General features: G+C 34.6%; 1 protein-coding gene across 2 annotated transcripts in view; it reads left to right on the top strand.

Annotated features, from left to right (window-relative positions):
* LOC131030786 (protein decapping 5) overlaps window positions 1-10,487 on the top strand; it is a 54,810-nt gene extending 44,323 nt beyond the window's left edge. The window contains exons 6-9 of one of the 2 annotated variants that reach the window (XM_057961708.2): window positions 9,027-9,239; window positions 9,426-9,527; window positions 9,693-9,896; window positions 10,000-10,487. In XM_057961708.2, coding sequence (XP_057817691.2) covers window positions 9,027-9,239; window positions 9,426-9,527; window positions 9,693-9,848 — 471 coding nt within the window. In that variant the 3' untranslated portion in view covers window positions 9,849-9,896; window positions 10,000-10,487. Of the gene's footprint in view, window positions 1-9,026; window positions 9,240-9,425; window positions 9,528-9,692 lie in introns of both variants that reach the window. The other variant, XM_057961701.2, reaches the window with a different exon arrangement.
* The last annotated feature ends 8,794 nt before the right edge of the window (window positions 10,488-19,281 follow it).

The following is a 19,281-nucleotide window of genomic DNA, read 5'->3' as shown; positions in this document are numbered from 1 at the left end:
AAATTTGCAAATTAACATCTCTATGAGTGCCCCATGAAAGGCCAACTAGTTTTGCCTAAACTTGGGGATGTTGATATAAAAATAGAGTTGAATTAAAATCTTAAAGGCAAAATTTGCAATATAACATCTCCGAGTGCCTTATGAAAGGCCAACTAGTTTTCATGGAGTTAAAGGTTGCCATCGATATGTAATTGCATGTGCCATATAGCAAGTGACCCAATGATGTCCCCAACTGAGGTGGCGAAAGTGGTGCTGTTGTGAGGGGACATTTGCGCCAAGTCCCCATGTATTGAAAATATCCCCCTATAGGGGACACGGGTTTTGTGGGGCGGATTGTTCCATAGGAGATGGGTTCTAAGACAGAAGATCTTCAAGGTCGTGTTGGGAGGACTTCTGAGCTAAGAACCAAAAAGAAAGATCCTTAGGCTACCAATCAGACTCCCACAATCAAGTTCACTATTGGGAAAGATAAGGGCAAAGGTATAGGTGAATCCTCTTCACCTAAGGTTTCAAATCATTGGTAAGGGATGTTTTTGAAATTGAAAACATCCCCCCGATGGAGCACTGGTATATACACTAGTGCTTCATGGGGATGCATCCCTTACCCTTTTAGTCCCCATCCCCTTTATGGTATATTTCGAGGATGCCTAGGAAACATCCTCCCTATCGCTAAAAAAATCATCATTTTTTCCAAAATGTTAATAATTAGCCAGGAGACACTCTAGTGTCTTGAGATATCTTGGGGACATCCAAGCATTGACCAGTTGTCCCCTACAACACAACGCTGCCCCATATGGATCTTATTAAAAAAGGACATTTTTAAATTTTTAAAAGGGATGGGAAGGCCACAAGGACTCGCCACCCCTTTAAACAATATCTAAAAGTAATTTGAGGTAAGTTTCTTCATTTAACTTTTGTTTTTTCAATTTGTGTTGTATTTTTATAAGTTTTTTCAATTTTCTAAACACACAATTTTTTCGCAACTCTCGTTTAAATTCTGAACGAAAAAATCCTGTACATGGGGTCGTGTCCCCTAAGGTGTTTTAGGGACGGAGAGACTTTAGGGGATGACATCTCATGCCCCTTGAACATCTTGGGGACGGCTAGACATTCCCTGTTGAAAAGCAATTTTCAATAATGTTCTAAAAGAATTGTTCATAACCTTTAAAAAATGATTGGTAGATATATGACAGCATTATAACAGCAACAATAAATATATCATGACAGCACTATAATAACAATTAAATTGATCATGAAAATAATGACAGCAATAACTGAAGTATAACAGAAATAATTATATCATGACTTAGATTCAAATTTCATGGTTAATGATATAAGTTATATAACAGTTAATATAAATATCAATTTGGATTTTTAAGTTCATTGTTAATTATAACTTCAAAATTCTTGATATGATATTAGAGTTAGTTATTATTGTTAGTTGCAATAGAGATTAAAGGTGTATTTACGATGGTTTGGTACAGTGTGGTATTGTGTGAGAAGTACAAACAAACAATTTATTTTTGGAAAGTGTTTGGCATGCAGGCTTCTGCAAACATCATCCAACATCATTTTAAAAAGGTCATGTTATATTATGGTCATTAACTTTTAGAATTCTCTCTCTCTCTCTCTCTCTCTCTCTCTCTCTCTCTCTCATATTGCTGTTTCCCTGGTGTCCCAGAAAAATAGTTTTTAGACTGCCATTTTTGAACCACAGCCCCGGCCGTCCCACTGTTCAGCTGTCCTTGTCTCGAGAAATACTGTGGAACATAGCGAAAATACCATGTGTAGTTGTGGGAGTAGTGATGGTGAAGACGTTGAAGTTCAAATGCAGGAAAGAAGTTGAGCTATAACTTAAGAAGTATGGTTTCCGTTGGGGGTTATTCAATGAGTGGGAGTGTAGCAGGGCCAACAAGTACAACAAAGCCATTTGAATGTCCTTCTAAACTCCTTAAAATCTACACAAAACACCCATTTAATACCAAGAAACTATAACTCTAGCTGAGAATGTTGAGGCAACTAGATTGCATATGGAGTGGGAGAGAGAGAGGCAATGGAAAAAAAGAATTCCATTGGAGGGTATGCAACCTAGCGTGTCATTATCCATAGGATCTATGGATGTTGGAATGAAAGGGGGAGAGAGTTCTATTTCTACCATTGGAAGGAAGAAAAGCACTAACGTTGCAGATATGTTTACATACAATCATGTGATGTGGCTTAGTCTTCTATTGCTAAGTTTTTCATGCTCATGCCATACTATTCCAAGGTGAGTGTGTTGATGGAAGAGGAGACAAACTTGGATAAGGGATGGATGCTCCATCATCATGGATGGGTGCATTGATATCAAACATAGGCTACTCATCAATAGTATCGTCATAAGTTCAGTTGTCTCTTATTTTCTTAGAGCTACATATTGTTTAGACAAGCAGAAGGATGCAACCTTCCAATTTCAAAATTTAAAAGATGCCATAGAAGCCATAGAAGAGGATGGAGCCTTAGTGACTGATTCAGCTTGTATGTGAAAGTTCATTGGCTTGATGGTGGAGGGTTCTTAGTGGCACAATTTTTGGACCCCATGTTGTATTCATGCATTGAAAAATACATCGAAGGACATTGGGAAGATAAATTGGACGAAGACTGTTCAGTTTTATTTGCAAACATCAGACCTCACTTGCTTTGTTTAGGACTTTTTCAAGGGAGGAATTCCTCAAGCTTGTGGATTTAAACATGTTAGCTACTTCATTTTGTTAGAGAGGATGCTCGAGGTCCAAGAAGATTTGTAATTAATGGTGGATAATTCAAAGTCCGGTAGATGGTCAGAGGCAAGTGCACTTGAAGGAAGAAGTGTGAAATAAAAATTCGTTGATGATGATTGGTGGTCCACAATGAGGTAAGAAAATTGTCAGTTTTATTATTAATTTTTAAAAAATAATAATTTATTAATTTAACTTGTTAATTTTTTGTAACTTGTTTGCACTTGTAGATATGTTTACTCTTTCATTGAGTCTTTTTTGTGGGTAATAAGATATGTAGATATTGACGCTTCTAGCCTTGGAGAGATTTGTGAGACCTTTGATCACATGTTTGGACAAATGAAGCAAACAATTCATAGTAGGGATCCTACCTTGGGATTTTATGAGGAGTATCTTACACCCATTGCGACGTAATAGTGAAACACTATGAACACCCACTTCATCTAGTAGCTTGTGCTCAATTTTAAATGGTATGTAGCTAAGCTTGGAAGAGTGCCTCTATCTAATAATGATGAGGTATAAGAAGGGATTATGAAGGCGCTTTGAAAAATTTATACTAAAGAGGAATCTGCTTTACTTCACACACAATGGCTTGCATTTGTCAATCTTTGTGGTTCAACCTTTAGCAAACTAGAGGCAAGGAAAGATAGATAGCTTAAACCAACTCTATTCAATGGTGGATGTGGTATGGCAAGGATTCACTATAGTTGAGGATTTTTGCCTCTTGTCTTCTTTCACAGGGTGCTAGTTCTTCAGTTGTAGAGAGGAATTGGTTGATATGTAGCTTCATTTAGTTAGTCAAGAGGAACAACTTTAAGTGTAGATGAACGAAGAACTTGGTGGCCGTACATAGTGCATTGTGGCTATAGGATTAATAGACCCTTCAATATCGTCACCTTTTGTAATGTTCCCTTTATTTTGATGTTTGTAATGTCCCCTTTTTTATGCCATATTGTTTTGTGAGCATTGGCTAGTTTTTGGAGTTTTCCAAAGGTTTTTAGGTGAGCTGGGAGAGTTTTAGTGTTCTTGGAGAGCTCAGTTTAGGGTTTTATTGGCATTTGGTAATGGTTTGGAATTTAATTGGCTTTTAGGACTGTTATGATGCTCGTTGTAGCATTTTAGGCCTTCTAGGTTGTTCTCCATAGTTCTTTGAAAAAGGGGACTTAGACATAAAGTAGCATTTTAATATTTACTTTAGTGTTAAATATTGTAAATTATGCCCTCAAGTGGATGTTTTGGAAAAAGGGGACTTAGACATAAATGATAAGTGTCATTTTTTTAAAAGTGCAAAAGGCTTTTGAGAGAATAATTTATTATGAATTTTAAATTCCTCTTTTTCCTTCCAACTCTATAAAATGAGGATTTTGGCTCTCATTTGGATTATTCAGAGGAGTGCACATAACAAGATGTTGTCGGAATGAAGAGAGAAATCCTTGCAGGGTTTGATTGAGGACGAAAACCCTCGTAAAAAATCACTAGTTTCGATGGTGAAGCATCCTGCCAAGCTGGTAGAGTGATTTCACACAGGTATCATCAATGTTTTCATTGAGTTTGGAAACTCGTGGTTTCAAAAATAATGAAGATCTTGAAGGTATTATAAGTTCCAGGTCTGTGGGTTGCTTCTGGTGTTTTTTGTAGAGATTTTTGTTGTGTATATGATGGTGTTCAGGTGTTTCCATTGTTGGCCATACTGCTGTTCCTTTTCATGGTGGTGCCCTTGCTGGGCTGTACCAATATTGTGAACACTGGGGTTTGAGATTGCAGGTATTGGTTTGAAAACTTGTGTCAAAGACTCCTAACAGCAGGGTGATCATTTTGTGATTAAAGTCCAACTGTTTATCTGCTGGCATCAGTTTCTAGGAAAGCTGTACACTTCCATCAGGCTGTACAAGACTTTTAGTTTTGAAGCATGGTGTGAAGTATCACTAAGTTTTAAGGGCTGGTTTCTCCTTCTATGGTGGGGTTTGATTGACATCAAAGGTCAATATCATAGTGAACAAGGTTAAAAATTAGAAGCTACGAATTTTGGTTAAGTTCCAGCATGTTTTGAGTGTCATTGTCTGCCTTTAATCTGCCATTCCTTGTCTTTGTGAAGACGTACAGCAGCATTGTGTCACCCTTCGATGATTGGGTAAAGATTGCTGCTGCATCTGGTGGAATTTGAGGTCATTTAGAATGCCTTTCAGTCTCAGGCAATACTGTTAATGCTGCTACAGACCTGTTCATGGATTTTATAGCTACTTTGGACTGGAGTGGAGGTTGCTAGGTGCTAAATTGCTGGTCTGAGTCTTGGTGCTGAGTTTAATTCTTGTATGGAGGGGTTGTTGGGAGATTTTAAGGCTGCCAGGACCTTGTGAATGTGAACAGTAGGCTGTTACAGTGATTACAGTCAGTTTGCAGACCTACATTGGTGAACAATATCGTCTTTTCCAAAGTACCCTTTATCTAGGTGGGACATATTAACTATCCTCTCATGTAATGACCAATTATGAATGATTTCCTAGCAAGTTTCTTGTAACAGCAGTTTATATAATGATAACATTTTCAAATCAGACCTTGTAACAGAAGAATAATTATCCATTGCCAAAATATCAGACTTGTGTTCGCAGAAACTTTTGCATGCCCATTGTTTTGAATCTTGTTGGGCTTCATTGGTCAAGATTTTAAAACAAAAAATAAAATTAGGGGATGTCTATCGCAATTTTGATCTCGAAGATGCTATGCAGATTCACGAGGAGACATAGGAGGGGAGGCAACCCCTTATATTGTGACTCAGACTCGAGCTTCGATTTTGATACAGACTTAAAGATGCATCCGCTGATGAGGGACAGCTATATATTTTCTATGTTTGTATCATTTATAATATGTAATCTTTGGACATTTTGTTTTAGTTCTTATATAATATGTATGTACATTGACAATGAAAGTATTTAATGTTTGTTAATTTGTTTGTCACTATGCTCGGCCAAGCTTTTTAGATGGGGATGGTAGGGGACAATGGGACATGTTTTTGGTACGAGATCGTTTTGGCCATTTTTAGGGAATGACATGGGAGGACTGTTTTAAAAATAGGGAAATATTCAGTGTACCACGGGCGTTGGGGACCGGGGGACGGGGGGACGCGTTTCCGGGACGGGGGGACCAAGGGCCTAAGTTTGGGGACGGGTGGCGGGGTGGTGGTGCTGATATAGTTATACATATATACATATAGTACTTGAAAAACTAGTTTTGAAAAGATGTATGACAGTGTTACAGTATAAGAATTACATTTCAAATGAGACTATAGGAAATTTGAAATACTAAATCTAAATACCAAGATTTCTTCAATGCTAATTGTGTTGTACTTGTTATATGGAGCCTAATCAGAGTCGGAGGTTAAATTTTCCCTACTTCTATCGGCGCGGTTTCCCCCTATATTTTTCAACGGGGGTTTGGGAGCAGCGCCCCCAAGTTGGGGTCAGGGGGCAGCGCCCCTTGCGCGTTCCCTGTCGCAATATAGGGTGGGGTCGAGGGGCAGCGCCCCGCGTTATTTTTCTATTGGCCCACATCCAATTAGGGTTACCCCTTAATCCCCAAAAAAGTCACATTTATAAAAAAATGCTTTTTTTGTTTGCTTTTGACGTGGGTGATGAGAGACGCCCAAACGTCTCTTAGGAGACGTCTCCACGTCTCCCTGGGAGACGCGAAGACGTCTCGATGCTTGGGTGGCGGTGGCGGGACGGCAAGGGATGTCGCGTCCCCGAGACGTTTCTTACGGGGGGACGCGGCCAAAAAGGTGGGGGGATATTATTATACGTATGTGCATTGATAGTGAAAGCATTTTGTTGTAAATCTTATATAATATGTATGTGCATTGATAGTGAAAGCATTTCTTAATTTGTCTATCAATTCTCATGTGAAATCTCAAATCAAGTCTAATTAGATGTATTAAGCATCTATAATGTCTCTAAGGAATGCTTCATCAATGTTTTCAATATTTGACATTTCTTTATATTATTATAGTTATTCAACGTACCTCTTTAACAAGAATAACATACAAAAGGATGTAGAATACCTTGGGTTGACATCAATGACAACATACACCATATTTGCAACATAAAATTTCAAAGTAGGATCATTGCTATGAATTGTTTGTTTCATTTGCCCAAGCATGCTATCAAAGGTCTTATAAATCTCTTTAAGACTAGGAGAGTCAGTATCAACATATCTTATCACTCACACAATAGGCTCAATGAAGGAGCAAACATATTTGCAAGTGTAAACGAGTTACAAAATTTAAAATGTTATAAAATAACAAAAGTATGTTACAAGTTAGAAAAATTAATAAAATAACTTTTAAAAAATTAGTATTAAATCTAGGAATTTTCTTTCCTCATTTTGCACCACCAATCATCATGAAGGATTTTTTGTTTCACGCTTATTCATGTGTGCTTGTGTCTGTCCATCTACCCCTTTGAATTAACCATCATTAGTTATAAAGTTTCGTGGACTTAAAGCATTCTTTCTAACAAATTGAAGTAGCTGAAATACATTGGCTTGAGGAATTCTTTCCTCAAAAGAGTCCTGAACAAAGTAAGTGAAGTGTGATGGTTGCAAATGAACACCTGCATGTCTCTAGCTTGTAACACCATTGCTTTCACCCAATCTATCTTTCTAATGTCTTTCAAGCTATTGTTTTATGCTTGAACATAAAGATGAGGTCCAAAAAATTTGCTTGTGAGCACCCTCCACCATCAAGTTAAACACATTCCAATCTCTTCTATGACATCTTTCAAAATTTGAAATTGAAAGTTTGCATCTTCTCCCTGCTAAACTTTTGACAACAATGTTAATGAGCTGGCTATTGTTTGACATTGGTCCACCCAGCCATGATGATAGAGCAGCCATCCTTTTCAACGTTTGTCTCATCTCTTCCATCAACACATTCACCTTGCAACATTCTTTATCAAGGAGGGTGTTGTGTAGCTTATGTTTTTTAGGTGGGACAAATGAGAGATCAATAGCTGTCACATCTTTGTTTTCCCCTCCAGATGCAATTTAGTTGTTTCAGCCTTCTCAGCTAGAGTTGCAGTTTTACAACCTTTCACCATTTGACCACCTATCCACTAAAGAAGATAATAAACTCTAGTGCAGATGCCTCTGTAGTCTCTTTTGCACAAATAGCATAGCAATACTTGACTCCACCTTGAAATTTTTCCTTATCTTTGTCTATTTGTGATGCAAATTGTAAGAAAGGTTTCTTGGGGTTAAATGGGCATTTTTTGTATAGGTATTGTTGAGTTCTTAAGGACATTCAAATGGGTTTGTACTTGCTGACCTTTCTACACTGTCACTCTTGAAGAACCCCCAATGGTAGCCATACTTTTATGAGTTTGAGCTCTACTTCTATCTTGTATTTGAACTTCATTACCTTCACTATCGCTACTGTCATTGCTGCACATGGTTTTTTATTGTTTAAGAATTTAAAAGAGAGCTGCAATTTCAAATAAAAGAAAAAATAAAATCAAAATGCCCTCTCTAAGTGTAAAAAATTGAAAAAACTTAAAAAGAGATGAAAAATAAATTGAAAAAACAAATGTTAGATGAAGAACTTACTTCAAATATAGTGGATTTGATGCTCTAGTGCTTTCTTTCTAGGGCTAGGTCGTAGGGGATGGTCGAGGGATGCTTGGACGTCCCCTAGTCATCTTGGGGATGGTTAGCTCTTCTAATGCCTTCTGACCAAAAAATCTTCCCAATAAGGGATAGGAGCACTAGTTTGTCAATTCTCATGTTCAAAATGTATTAAACTTCTATAATGTCTATGATGATGGCTTATCAATATTATGACATGAATGTCTGAAATCTCTTTATATTTAAATTTTTTTTCCTTTTCTTAATATCAGTCCCCCAAAAAATGGCAAAAAAAATCCCATACTGAAACCTGTCTCTCTGTCCCCTGCCATCCCCGTCCCAGAAACTTGGGGTAGGAAAGATATACACGACTCTCCAAATGCTGTGCATATAAACATCTTTGCCTCTGAGTGGTATAATTATGAGCCCTTCAGTCTGTCACAATCTGGCATCACCTTTTAGCAGCTTTAGTTTATTTACAGGTCTTGATCAAGCTACTTGAAACGCTATTTTTACACTTGATATACTCAGCTATTCTAGAATCAATGTACAAAAGACTCTTGTCAATCGTTTCTTTCAACAACTGTATTGAGCATTATGTTGTTTTGTTATTCTGAGCAAATTATTAATGGCTGCTACATGGTGTTTTTGTTTTTTCAGATATCACATGGTGCAGTTCAATTCACTGAAGATTTTGATTTCATAGGAATGAATGAGAAGTTCAACAAGGATGAAGTGTGGGGTCAGCTTGGGAAAGGAGAATCGAAGGATAAACTGGAGAATGGAGAAGAGGAAGAACCTGTAAATGAAAATGCTGAGGAGGATGGAACCTTGGGTCAATCTTCCAGGAGCGTTCCAGACAGCTCAAGAAAGGTATTAAAGTTTTTTTTTTTTCCTAAATTTCTTTGTTCATTTCATTTCATTTCCTTAATTTCCTTAATTTGATTATTTTATGATTTCATCAAATTCTCTGAATTCTTCTCCGGCAGGTTTAGTAGTATAGTTCTCATCAACATTGTTAGTTGATTCTATTTTTTAAATGTACCTTGGCGTCTGCAGCCAGTTTATTCCAAGGATGACTTTTTTGATTCACTTTCCTGTGATGCACTTGACCGTGGAGGAAGATCAAGGTTCTCTGAGCAACGCAAAATTGACACACAGGTTGGTCAGTTTCCTTAACATTTTGTTTTCCAACATCATAGGATGGTTTTGTTTGCTGATATACAGTAGCATTTAGAACAATTCTCCCTATAAGTGGAATATTTGTTCTGCTGTGGTAATTTGTTTTTCTTTTTTAATTATAGTGAAATTTTCTCTGTTGTTTAGACATTTGGCAGTTCCTCTCTAAGGTCTCATATGGGACGTGGAGGCCGTAATAGTGGTTATCGGGGAAGTTTCAGAGGTTCTTATTACGGTGGAAGGGGAAATGGATTTGGTGGAAGGGGAAATGGATATGCTGGAAGGGGCCATGGTGGTGGGTAAAGGATGAGTGCATCTTAATTACTTGTTTGCAGACTGATGATCATATTGGTGGGTCTCTTTTACTCAATGAATTTACTGGTCTATTTGAATTTTGGTAAGAAATGAAATCCACAATGATAATGGGTATTCTGTTGAAACATTCCGATTGCAGCAATTGCTGAAGATTAAAATGAAGATTCAGATTAAAAGCTTAAGGTTGTAAATAGTTTTGCTTGTAGCCTGCGTTGTTATTTCTCAAGCATTGGATAACTGAGGTTCAATGCCCCACTTATTTTTGGATGGTCATTGTCCAAATTTTTCCAATGACTGAGGGTGGTAGATATAAGGTATTTTGGTTTCTGGAAGTAAGGTGTCTAGAAATAAAATGCTGTTTTAAACATTGTTGTATCAGTATTTGGATATCTACTCACATTGACCATAACCTGCGTAGCTTCTTATGGAAGTCCGATGGATGAGTATTTTGTTTAGAATTCAACCATCCTTTTTCATTGGGCACAAAGTAGACAAACAACTGGAGGATGTACCCATGTTTATTGCATATTGATACAAAGGTACTCAAGGGCATAAAGCAGTTAGCGTCAAAATGTATTCACACTCATGTTCCATTTCTTTTAATACACTATGAACATTTATTTTTAATTTATTTGCCTGAATTTCTAGTACTTCATAAATAGTTTCACTTTTTATCAGCAGATTGAGCAGGGAAAAGGAAACAAGTTCTTTCTAAAAAAATGACAAATTGTTCTTGTGATCGGTTCAGGGATCTGGCAATCTATTTATATCAACAGTTTCTTTCTAGGTGTGGTTGTCTTATTCTTGGTATGGGTATTTTAGGTCTCTAGTTCTACCTCAAATTGGTGGTGGTTTGAGTTTCGAATATTAATGGTAAGTAATTGAATTGGATTGCGAATGTGCTTATGGTGTGACATAGGGCAAACACCGCTGTTCTTTTTGAGTATGATACTAATTTCCACCTATGCATCTATCTTTTGGACCAAACTCTTAAGGTAGCATTTGTGAATGAACTAGTAGGTGTGATTGGAGAAAAACCTAGGGATGTAATTGCATAATGATTACTATAATGATAGCGATAATGATAGTTGGAGTGACACTTACAATGATAATGGAATGACATTTATTGGATAACCAGTTGATATGTTTCACAGATGAACATTGATATGGAAGTGGGCAGATTTCAATAGTGCACTAAGTGCACTATGGACCATCAAAGGGGTCAATATATTTCAGAGATAATCACTGACAGGGAAGTGGCTGGGTTCAGTTACACACTAAATACATACAATGGATGTCATGAACCAGCTGAATATATTTAATATCCAATTTTTGATACAGATGTGGTCAGGGTTCAATGAGTTTCATCCTCGCCGAAAATATTATGGAGATGATCACTGAATGTATCTTAGAGAGAAAATCACACGCAAAGCTGCAGAATGCAAAAAAATGGGGAGGGAAATATGAGAGTTATGTTTGGTGCATGGAGATGCTTTGTGAAACTCCCTGCAAGTGGAGATAGCACAGAAGTTGATATTTCTATGTTGTTAGCCTTGTACATTGGGGAACCCCTTGTTGGGCAAGATTTGATTGTGCAAGGTAGACTGTATTGAGGAACAAGAAGTTGTTAAACCATTCTCTTGCCAATGAATAGGGTTCAGGGATCAATCAGTAAGTGGGGTTACCTAAAACTATGGTATATTCCTACCTATTTAGAAAAACAGCCCAAAAACAATCTAAATAAATTAATACCCCCAAAAATGGCAAAGACATTGACGGTAGCTCATGTCAAGCGAGAACCTTGAATTTGAATGATGTGTTAACATTGTGCATAGGGCGCAACAACTTTATCAACTTTGATTCAGTTGTAAAAGTTCACTGACATTCAAACTTGTGCATACATTTGATCTTTTATTAAACTTAACAAACTGAAACTGCTATGCCAATGTTCATCATAGTTAACAAATTCAAATTGCCAAGCTAGTGTGAGTACCCTAAGCACACCTGACGTCTGTCAACTATTATTTGCTAAGCATAAAACTAATCATAGTTTTGTATTTATTGAGGTGCAGCCAACTTAATAATACATTGGAAAGTTTACAAGTTAATATAACACTAAAGAAGAGCTTATCATTCAAAGATTGATATCATGTATTTGTATATATCTGGTCTTGATCGTTTTATTATTGCCATGCCTATGGGAATGTCTGCCCCTTAAAAAAATGTTTGAAATGAGTATCCATATTATGCGTCTGCTCTTCTTGAAAGCTTTCTACGTAAAATGTCAAGTCATCCCTTCATGAAAGGCTTCTGCATAGGTGGCGTAACAATGGTGGACTTCAAGTCCTTTTAATTGTTTGGGTACACTAGTATGTTAGTAAATACTACATTTTGTGATTCATCATTTCAAAATGTTTTTGCTTGTTTAAATGGAGGTAGAAGTCAGATCTTTGTGATATAAAGGTTACTGATTATGTTCTAATAGTATTGACATTTTGTTGCCCACTGTCAATTTTTTTTTTGTCGATTTGTCTGTTTTTTTCACACATTTAGAGTTTCTTTATTAATAAAAAATATTGAAGTTTTATATCATTCTTATAATTTTCATTGTAAACCTTGAAAATAAATTACGTTTATTCTCTAGGGTGAGCATGCAAGTATTAATAGGCATTGACATTTTAGTCGATGCCAATACACTGAATGTGCTATTAATAATAAAATGATCGGCCTTTAAATGATAGGAACAATCTTTGAGACCGTTTATGAAAAAGAGTAGTTATATGCGTTTTATATACAAATGTTATGTGCAAGTTTATTCTTTGAGGGAATTAAAGGCGACTTCCAAATCTAATACCCCCATGGGGATTATCCTGTATAATGCCATGATGTGCAAGTGATAGTGATATACACAATTTTTATTCTTTCTTTCATTATTATTATTATTTTATTATTATAAGTCACAATACAAAATATAACAGGATCGAAAATCTCCCACAGTTGCATCAAATAGAATTATACCATACTGTCAGAGAAGGCATACAGACTGAAAGTCTCACTACCCCCCCCCAAAAAAAACCATCACAATTATGATTGAAGTCCTTAAACCAAGTGCACAGTACAACAATTACATAATGAATAGTATCTACAAAAACAAAATTGCAGGACATTATGATTTCATAAAACCACTAATCAAAATGTATTATCCCATCCGGAGCACTGGAGTCTCCCATAGCTTCTATCCAAGTGGTCCAACCTTGCACACCATGACACCACACCAGTATCTTTCCCCACAATATAGGATCCATGTATGAGTGAACAAAGGGTTCAACAACTGGAATATTGTGTACCTCTTTCTTGTTACCTCTTCCTTGCTGCATATTAAGTTCTGGAACAAAATTCTCCAAGCCGATCTCGAACAGAGACCTGTCCCTGGGGGTTCTAGACTAGGTAAATCCGTGTGATATATCTCATGTAAACACTCTAATAGACCTATCCTGCAAACGCCTCTCAAACTTTCTCTTTGCTAAACTCATGGCCACTGTAACCTGCACGTCAATGTTATGACAAATGAGTCTCCTCGGAGACCTAGTAATGGATCTATCCCTGCCACAAAAAAGATTATCATTCCTCAATTTCCAAATCAACCATAATACTTAAACAGAAAAGATAGACCAAAACAAGTTAACATTTTTCCTTAGGCTTTGGATACAACTAGTAACAACATCAGAAACATAAAAATGGATTCTCAGGCAAAGACCAAACTTATTCCATACTTCCTCGGCAAAGAGACAATCAAAGAAAATGTGATGATATACTCAGATTGTGCGTAATCAGAGTTTTCCAAGGTTCCTCTCCTTGAAGGGCTCTAAAGATCCATTTAGCAGCTAGAGAGATTCCCTGCCATCTTAGGTCCTTAAGTCCTAAGCCACCCATGCTCTTACTCAGTGTGCACCATTGCCACTTAACCACATGCCTTTTCCTGTCCCCTTTACCATCTGACCAAAGAAACTCCTTGATCAACTTTTGGATACGACAAAACTGGTAAATATTGAAGAGCCAAGCTGATGTACAATAAGTATTGTAATAGGAGAGAATATTTTGACAAACTTGCACTCTCCCAACCAAAGAGAGGAAGTGTTTATTCCACTTTTTGAGCTTAGTATCAATCTTACCTTTAATCCATTCCCACATAGCCTTCAAGTTTGACTCAATGGCAAATGGGATACCAAGATATCTAACCAAATAATTAGGGCCACCCCACAAGGAGGAGTATTTGCTGCACCAAGGAGGAGGTCGCTCTTTCCATCCAAGTAAGATAGATTTCGGAAATGATACCTTACTCCTTGAAGCTTCACAAAATAAATCAAGTTTGGTCATTAATGCATCTATATTTTCTTCGTCCAATTTGGCAAGGATAGCAATGTCATCTGCAAACTGGATATTTGGACAAATCATTCCCATTAGGGAGTGTGATTCCCTTTACCTTGGGTGAACCTATAGAGTCTCCCAAAAGGTAGTAAAGAGTATCAACAACAATCACAAAAATGGTAGGTGCTAAAGGGCATCCTTGCCTAATAGATCTAGAAAGGTCATAAGTATTTGATTTACAACCATTAATCTCAACACATGCCCTGGCATCTTTAATCTGCAAAAATTCTCAGGGAACCCTAAACTCTCTAGCATCATATTCACAAAAGTCCATTCTACCTTGTCATATGCCTTCTCAAATTCCAGCAGTAGTAAAGCGGTATCTTGTTCAGACTCTTTGGCCCAATGCATGGCTTCCCAACATGTCAACAAGTTTTCAAGGATGTACCTCCCTTTAACAAACCTAGTTTGTGTGGCGCTGATCACCTTCGTCAAGATACTTTCCAATCTGCTTGCTAAGGCCTTGGCCAAGATTTTGTATGACACATTAAGCAGTGTGACGGGCCGCCAATTCTTAATCATGTTGATATCCTCACCTAACGAGCCCTTACCAAAGGCTTCATGATATATTTGCAAAAGGTCCTCCCCAACCCAATCAATACAGTTTGAAGAATTCAGTTGGGAGACTATTTGATTTTTTTTCTCTCATGATGAACAAAATTAATAGATAATTGTGCTAATTATGTAACTCTATAATTGAATATACACTTCATTCATCCGTTTATATAAAAACAAAAAGCAATTTAAAAATTAAAAATAATTTTAAATAGCTAGATTGCCAAACAATTCTATGTTAATTATCTATGTACAATTATTATTATTATTTTTATAAGGGATAAATATTAAGTATTTGTAAATCATTATTATTTTTTATATTTATTTTTATAACAGATAAACATCAAGTATTTGTAAATCATTTTTTTAATTTTAATTTTTATTCTTATAATAAGATAAATAAATAAATAAGAAATATTCCTATTTTTATTTTAGCGGATAAACATTAAGATTTGTAAATTTTTTTTTTTTAATTTTTATTTCTATAATGAGATAAGCAATAGACATTTGTAAAATCATTTATTATTTTTTATTATTTATTTTTATAACAGATAAATATCAAGTATTTGTAAACCATTTTAATTTTAATTTTTATTCTTATAAATGAGAAAAATAAATAAATAAATAAATAAGAATTCTTTTTTTTCAATTTTTTTTTTATAACGGATAATCATTAAGTATTTGCAAACCATTTATTTATTTTTATTTTTATAATGTGATTACAAATAAATAAATCATTTATTTTTATTTTTATTAATGAGATTAAAAATAATAAAAAATCATTCTTATTATTGGTAAAATCATTTTTATTTTTATAATCATAACATAATATAAATCATAATATAATAAGATATATATTGACGTACTTTATATAGATTATCCTTAAGATACATATGCTAGTATAATAAGATCATTTTTATTTTTATAATTATAATGTAATATAAATTACAATATAATAAGATATATATTGACGTACTTTATATAGATTACCCTTAAGATACATATGCTAGTTGTAATGCATTTTTTGGAATAATTGATCTAGATATTGTGATTTGGTTAAAATGTCCTTATCCTTAAGATTGTTTATTGGATATTTACATGTACATCTTTCCTTGGTTGACATAATTTATGATAGCTTTTTTTCAATAATCACGCAAGATGTGCTAGGTGTATTATTGAAATTATCATCAATATTTATTGATTATGTTGGTGTTATCAATATATCATTATATTTCAAGTATATTCATCTTGTTTAAGTGGATATTTTAGTAATGGTGTAATTTATTTTTAGATATGTTTTAGATATTTTTATACTTATTTATTTTTTGATTTTTTAGATAGACTTTTAAGAAAACCATGGATTCGTTTTATTTTAGGAGATTGAGTTCTTATTCTCATTTCCTTCTATATTAAATTGAATAACTTCTTTTATACAAGGTTTGTTTACTCAATTTGAAAAATAAGATTGTTCCATGTTCATTCACACTTTAATGTTTGTAAATATTTATTTATGCATTATATGGTTTGTTTTGATTCCATTCAAGTTCATTCAATTTAGATTTAAATTCCAATATGATTATATCGTAGATGGTATCATAACATATTCTTATAAGAGCTTTGAGTCATAATCTTGGATGGTTTTTAGAGTATGTTAGTTTAGTTAAATTTTATTATTTTGTTCAAAATAAAGCTATTTCTACTTGGAGTTGTAGCCTTTTAATTAGGTTTTTTAGTTACCTTTTGCAAGAGGTCTTCAAGGAAGAAATAGATTATTCTATTGTATTTATAAGGCCCAAAAATCTTAGAGATGGCTATCAACTCATCTTAATGGGATAACTTAATGTATGCCAAAAAATTGAAAATGACAACAAAGGTCTAAAAAATTAAAAAACAAAAACAAAATTATCATGTTTATTTAATTTTTTACCACTTACATAACACTTGTATAAGTGTTCATACAAATGATCACTCAAGTGCTTCATGCAAGTGCACCTTCCAAACTATCAATAACCTTGTGAACCATAGTTGAAATGCAATTAGTAGTTGATCCTTCAACAATTGTCATGCAATACCCTTAATTGAATTGTTGACAAACTTGCTATGTCAATACCAATCAACACTTATGTATTCTATTTTGCCAAATTATTTGTCAATATTATCTAATGACCTTATATTGATAACAAACATCAAGTTTCCACAATCCATGAGATATTAATCTTGACTGTTTTCAGATTAGATTGAGTTTTTTGCATCAATGTTTCAGATCACACTCCGTGATCCATCATCACTGCATGCTCTCTAATTGCTGTCTGTCATCTTGATGATGGATCACAGAGTGTGATTCGAAACGTCGATGAAAAAAACTCAAAAAATTGTAGTGTTTTTTTCCCTAAGTTGTAGTGTTTTGCATTATGGTTTGAGACCTAAATTTCATAGGGCATGTTCTCATTCATTTGGAATTTGATTAGAATTATTTTTTGACTAGTTATTTATTTGATGTATTCATAGTGACAAAATTATTATTTTTGAATTGGAGGCTTTCTTTTTTTGTGAATTTCTATAGGTTCATTTAGTCTCATAGACACTCCATTTGTAGCCCCCTTTTGGAAGTGTATAAATTTTATGTACTTTTTATTAATAATTATTGTTTGTTTCTATTACAATTCAATAAAGTAGATTAATTTTTTGATATTTTTTTATTCTTGTGATTAAAAGAACATCCAATTGACAAACTATAAATTGATATTAAAAGTGAAAGTAATATCAAATTAAAATGAAGTTTAATACCTTTTTTGAGGTTCCTATCATGGATTATAAACATAAATTAATAAAATTTGTTGTTAGTCTAAATTATTGAGCTATTAGTCTTGACAAGTATATGTAAAAGATTACTAAAATAAGAAGTCTCTTTTAACCTATCTCCTTGGTATGATTCCTAAAATAAGTGATATTTGGTAGAAGAATGAAGTTTTTAACAATAATACTAGCATTATTATAGAACAACAACGAGTGCTCTTTTACTACTTGGTATAATGCACATTAAAACCTCCACCTACTTGTAATTATTTGTATGTATATCCAATAGAACCTTCATCTACTTGTGAGGACTACTTAGCTGATTTGTGTGAAGATCTATTCTTAACTTCATCTTCTTGAGATCATTTTTTGATTGACATTTGTTCATTGACTTCTACAAAGGTCTCAACTTCATTAAATGCTTATGATGGCAAGTTCAAGCATGCTTCTCATTTTTGTATATTGAATCTCAACTTTGGGATCTTTGAGACACTATTGACGACATTGTTCTCCACTTTGATGACAACTATCTTTAAGCTTCATCACCTTCTTTGGATGTAGTGAGGGTACATATAAATTTCATGTTCTTTTTTCTTCACCCTTGGATACTTTTATGATGAGACATTAAGTAGTTGTAATTGAATCTATTGATCAAACACAATCGCATTTCAGCACAAGTATAATAAAATATGAATTTTTTTCTTGAGATCTTATCTTTGCTCCATTCAATCTTGGAGTGGGAATTTGATAAATGAATACAAGGGTTATTTCTTAAAAGAAGGAAATGCCTTGTTCAATATTTGGGACCTACTTCAACACTTGTTATGCTTTGAATTTATTCATATTCTATGACATAGACAAAGTTATTCTTTATGAAGCATCTCTCTCTAGAGGGGTTATCTCTTCTTGTTGGTGTGAATAGGCGCGTTCTATATATGCCCCCCCTGTAGTGTGAACAAAGTACATTATCTAATTAGTTCCTAGTTAAGACATTTTCAAACATGATCACACGTTAAGTTTACATAGTGAGATATGAATCTTTATAGAAGGTCCTAGGTGTCATGTGATCTTATCCTATTTTATCACTAGTTGTCACATGACGTAGGATTAAGACACTCGCCATCATCCTATTTATCTCTCATCCTTCCCTATATAAGAAGGGTCTCATATGTATGTTTCATTGTATTGTATAGATTGCATATGCACATAATTGATCACATTGTTCTAATATATTTTGCATCTATTATTGTAAATTTATGCTCTTGTTTTTTTCTCTTGTAGAAGGAATATTTTGGTTTTCTAGACGATCTTAGGAGCTCAAGTCCTTCACTGAATCTAACATGGTACTAGAGATTCAAATTTGCAAGCCCCTTCTTAGATTTGAGAGGTAATCAAGAATGAGCTATTGGTGGATATTGATAAGTTGACTTGCTCCTCTCTTGCATCATATGATAAACAAGGGAATAATTTTTTTTGATAGACATATCGTATTTTGAGTAAAAAAAGACCCTTCCATTGAATTTAGAATGTTCAAAAACCTTTATTTTCATATATACTACTTTTTATTTTTGTAGTAGATTTTTTTTTAGTACTTTTTGCACGATTATCTTAAATTTGATGACCAAATGATCAACAGTGTTAC

This window comes from Cryptomeria japonica, chromosome 4, assembly GCF_030272615.1.
Source record: "Cryptomeria japonica chromosome 4, Sugi_1.0, whole genome shotgun sequence".
NCBI lineage: Eukaryota > Viridiplantae > Streptophyta > Pinopsida > Cupressales > Cupressaceae > Cryptomeria > Cryptomeria japonica.
The sequence above is the reverse complement of the archived record's forward strand: the minus strand, read 5'-3'. Positions and strand labels throughout refer to the sequence as shown.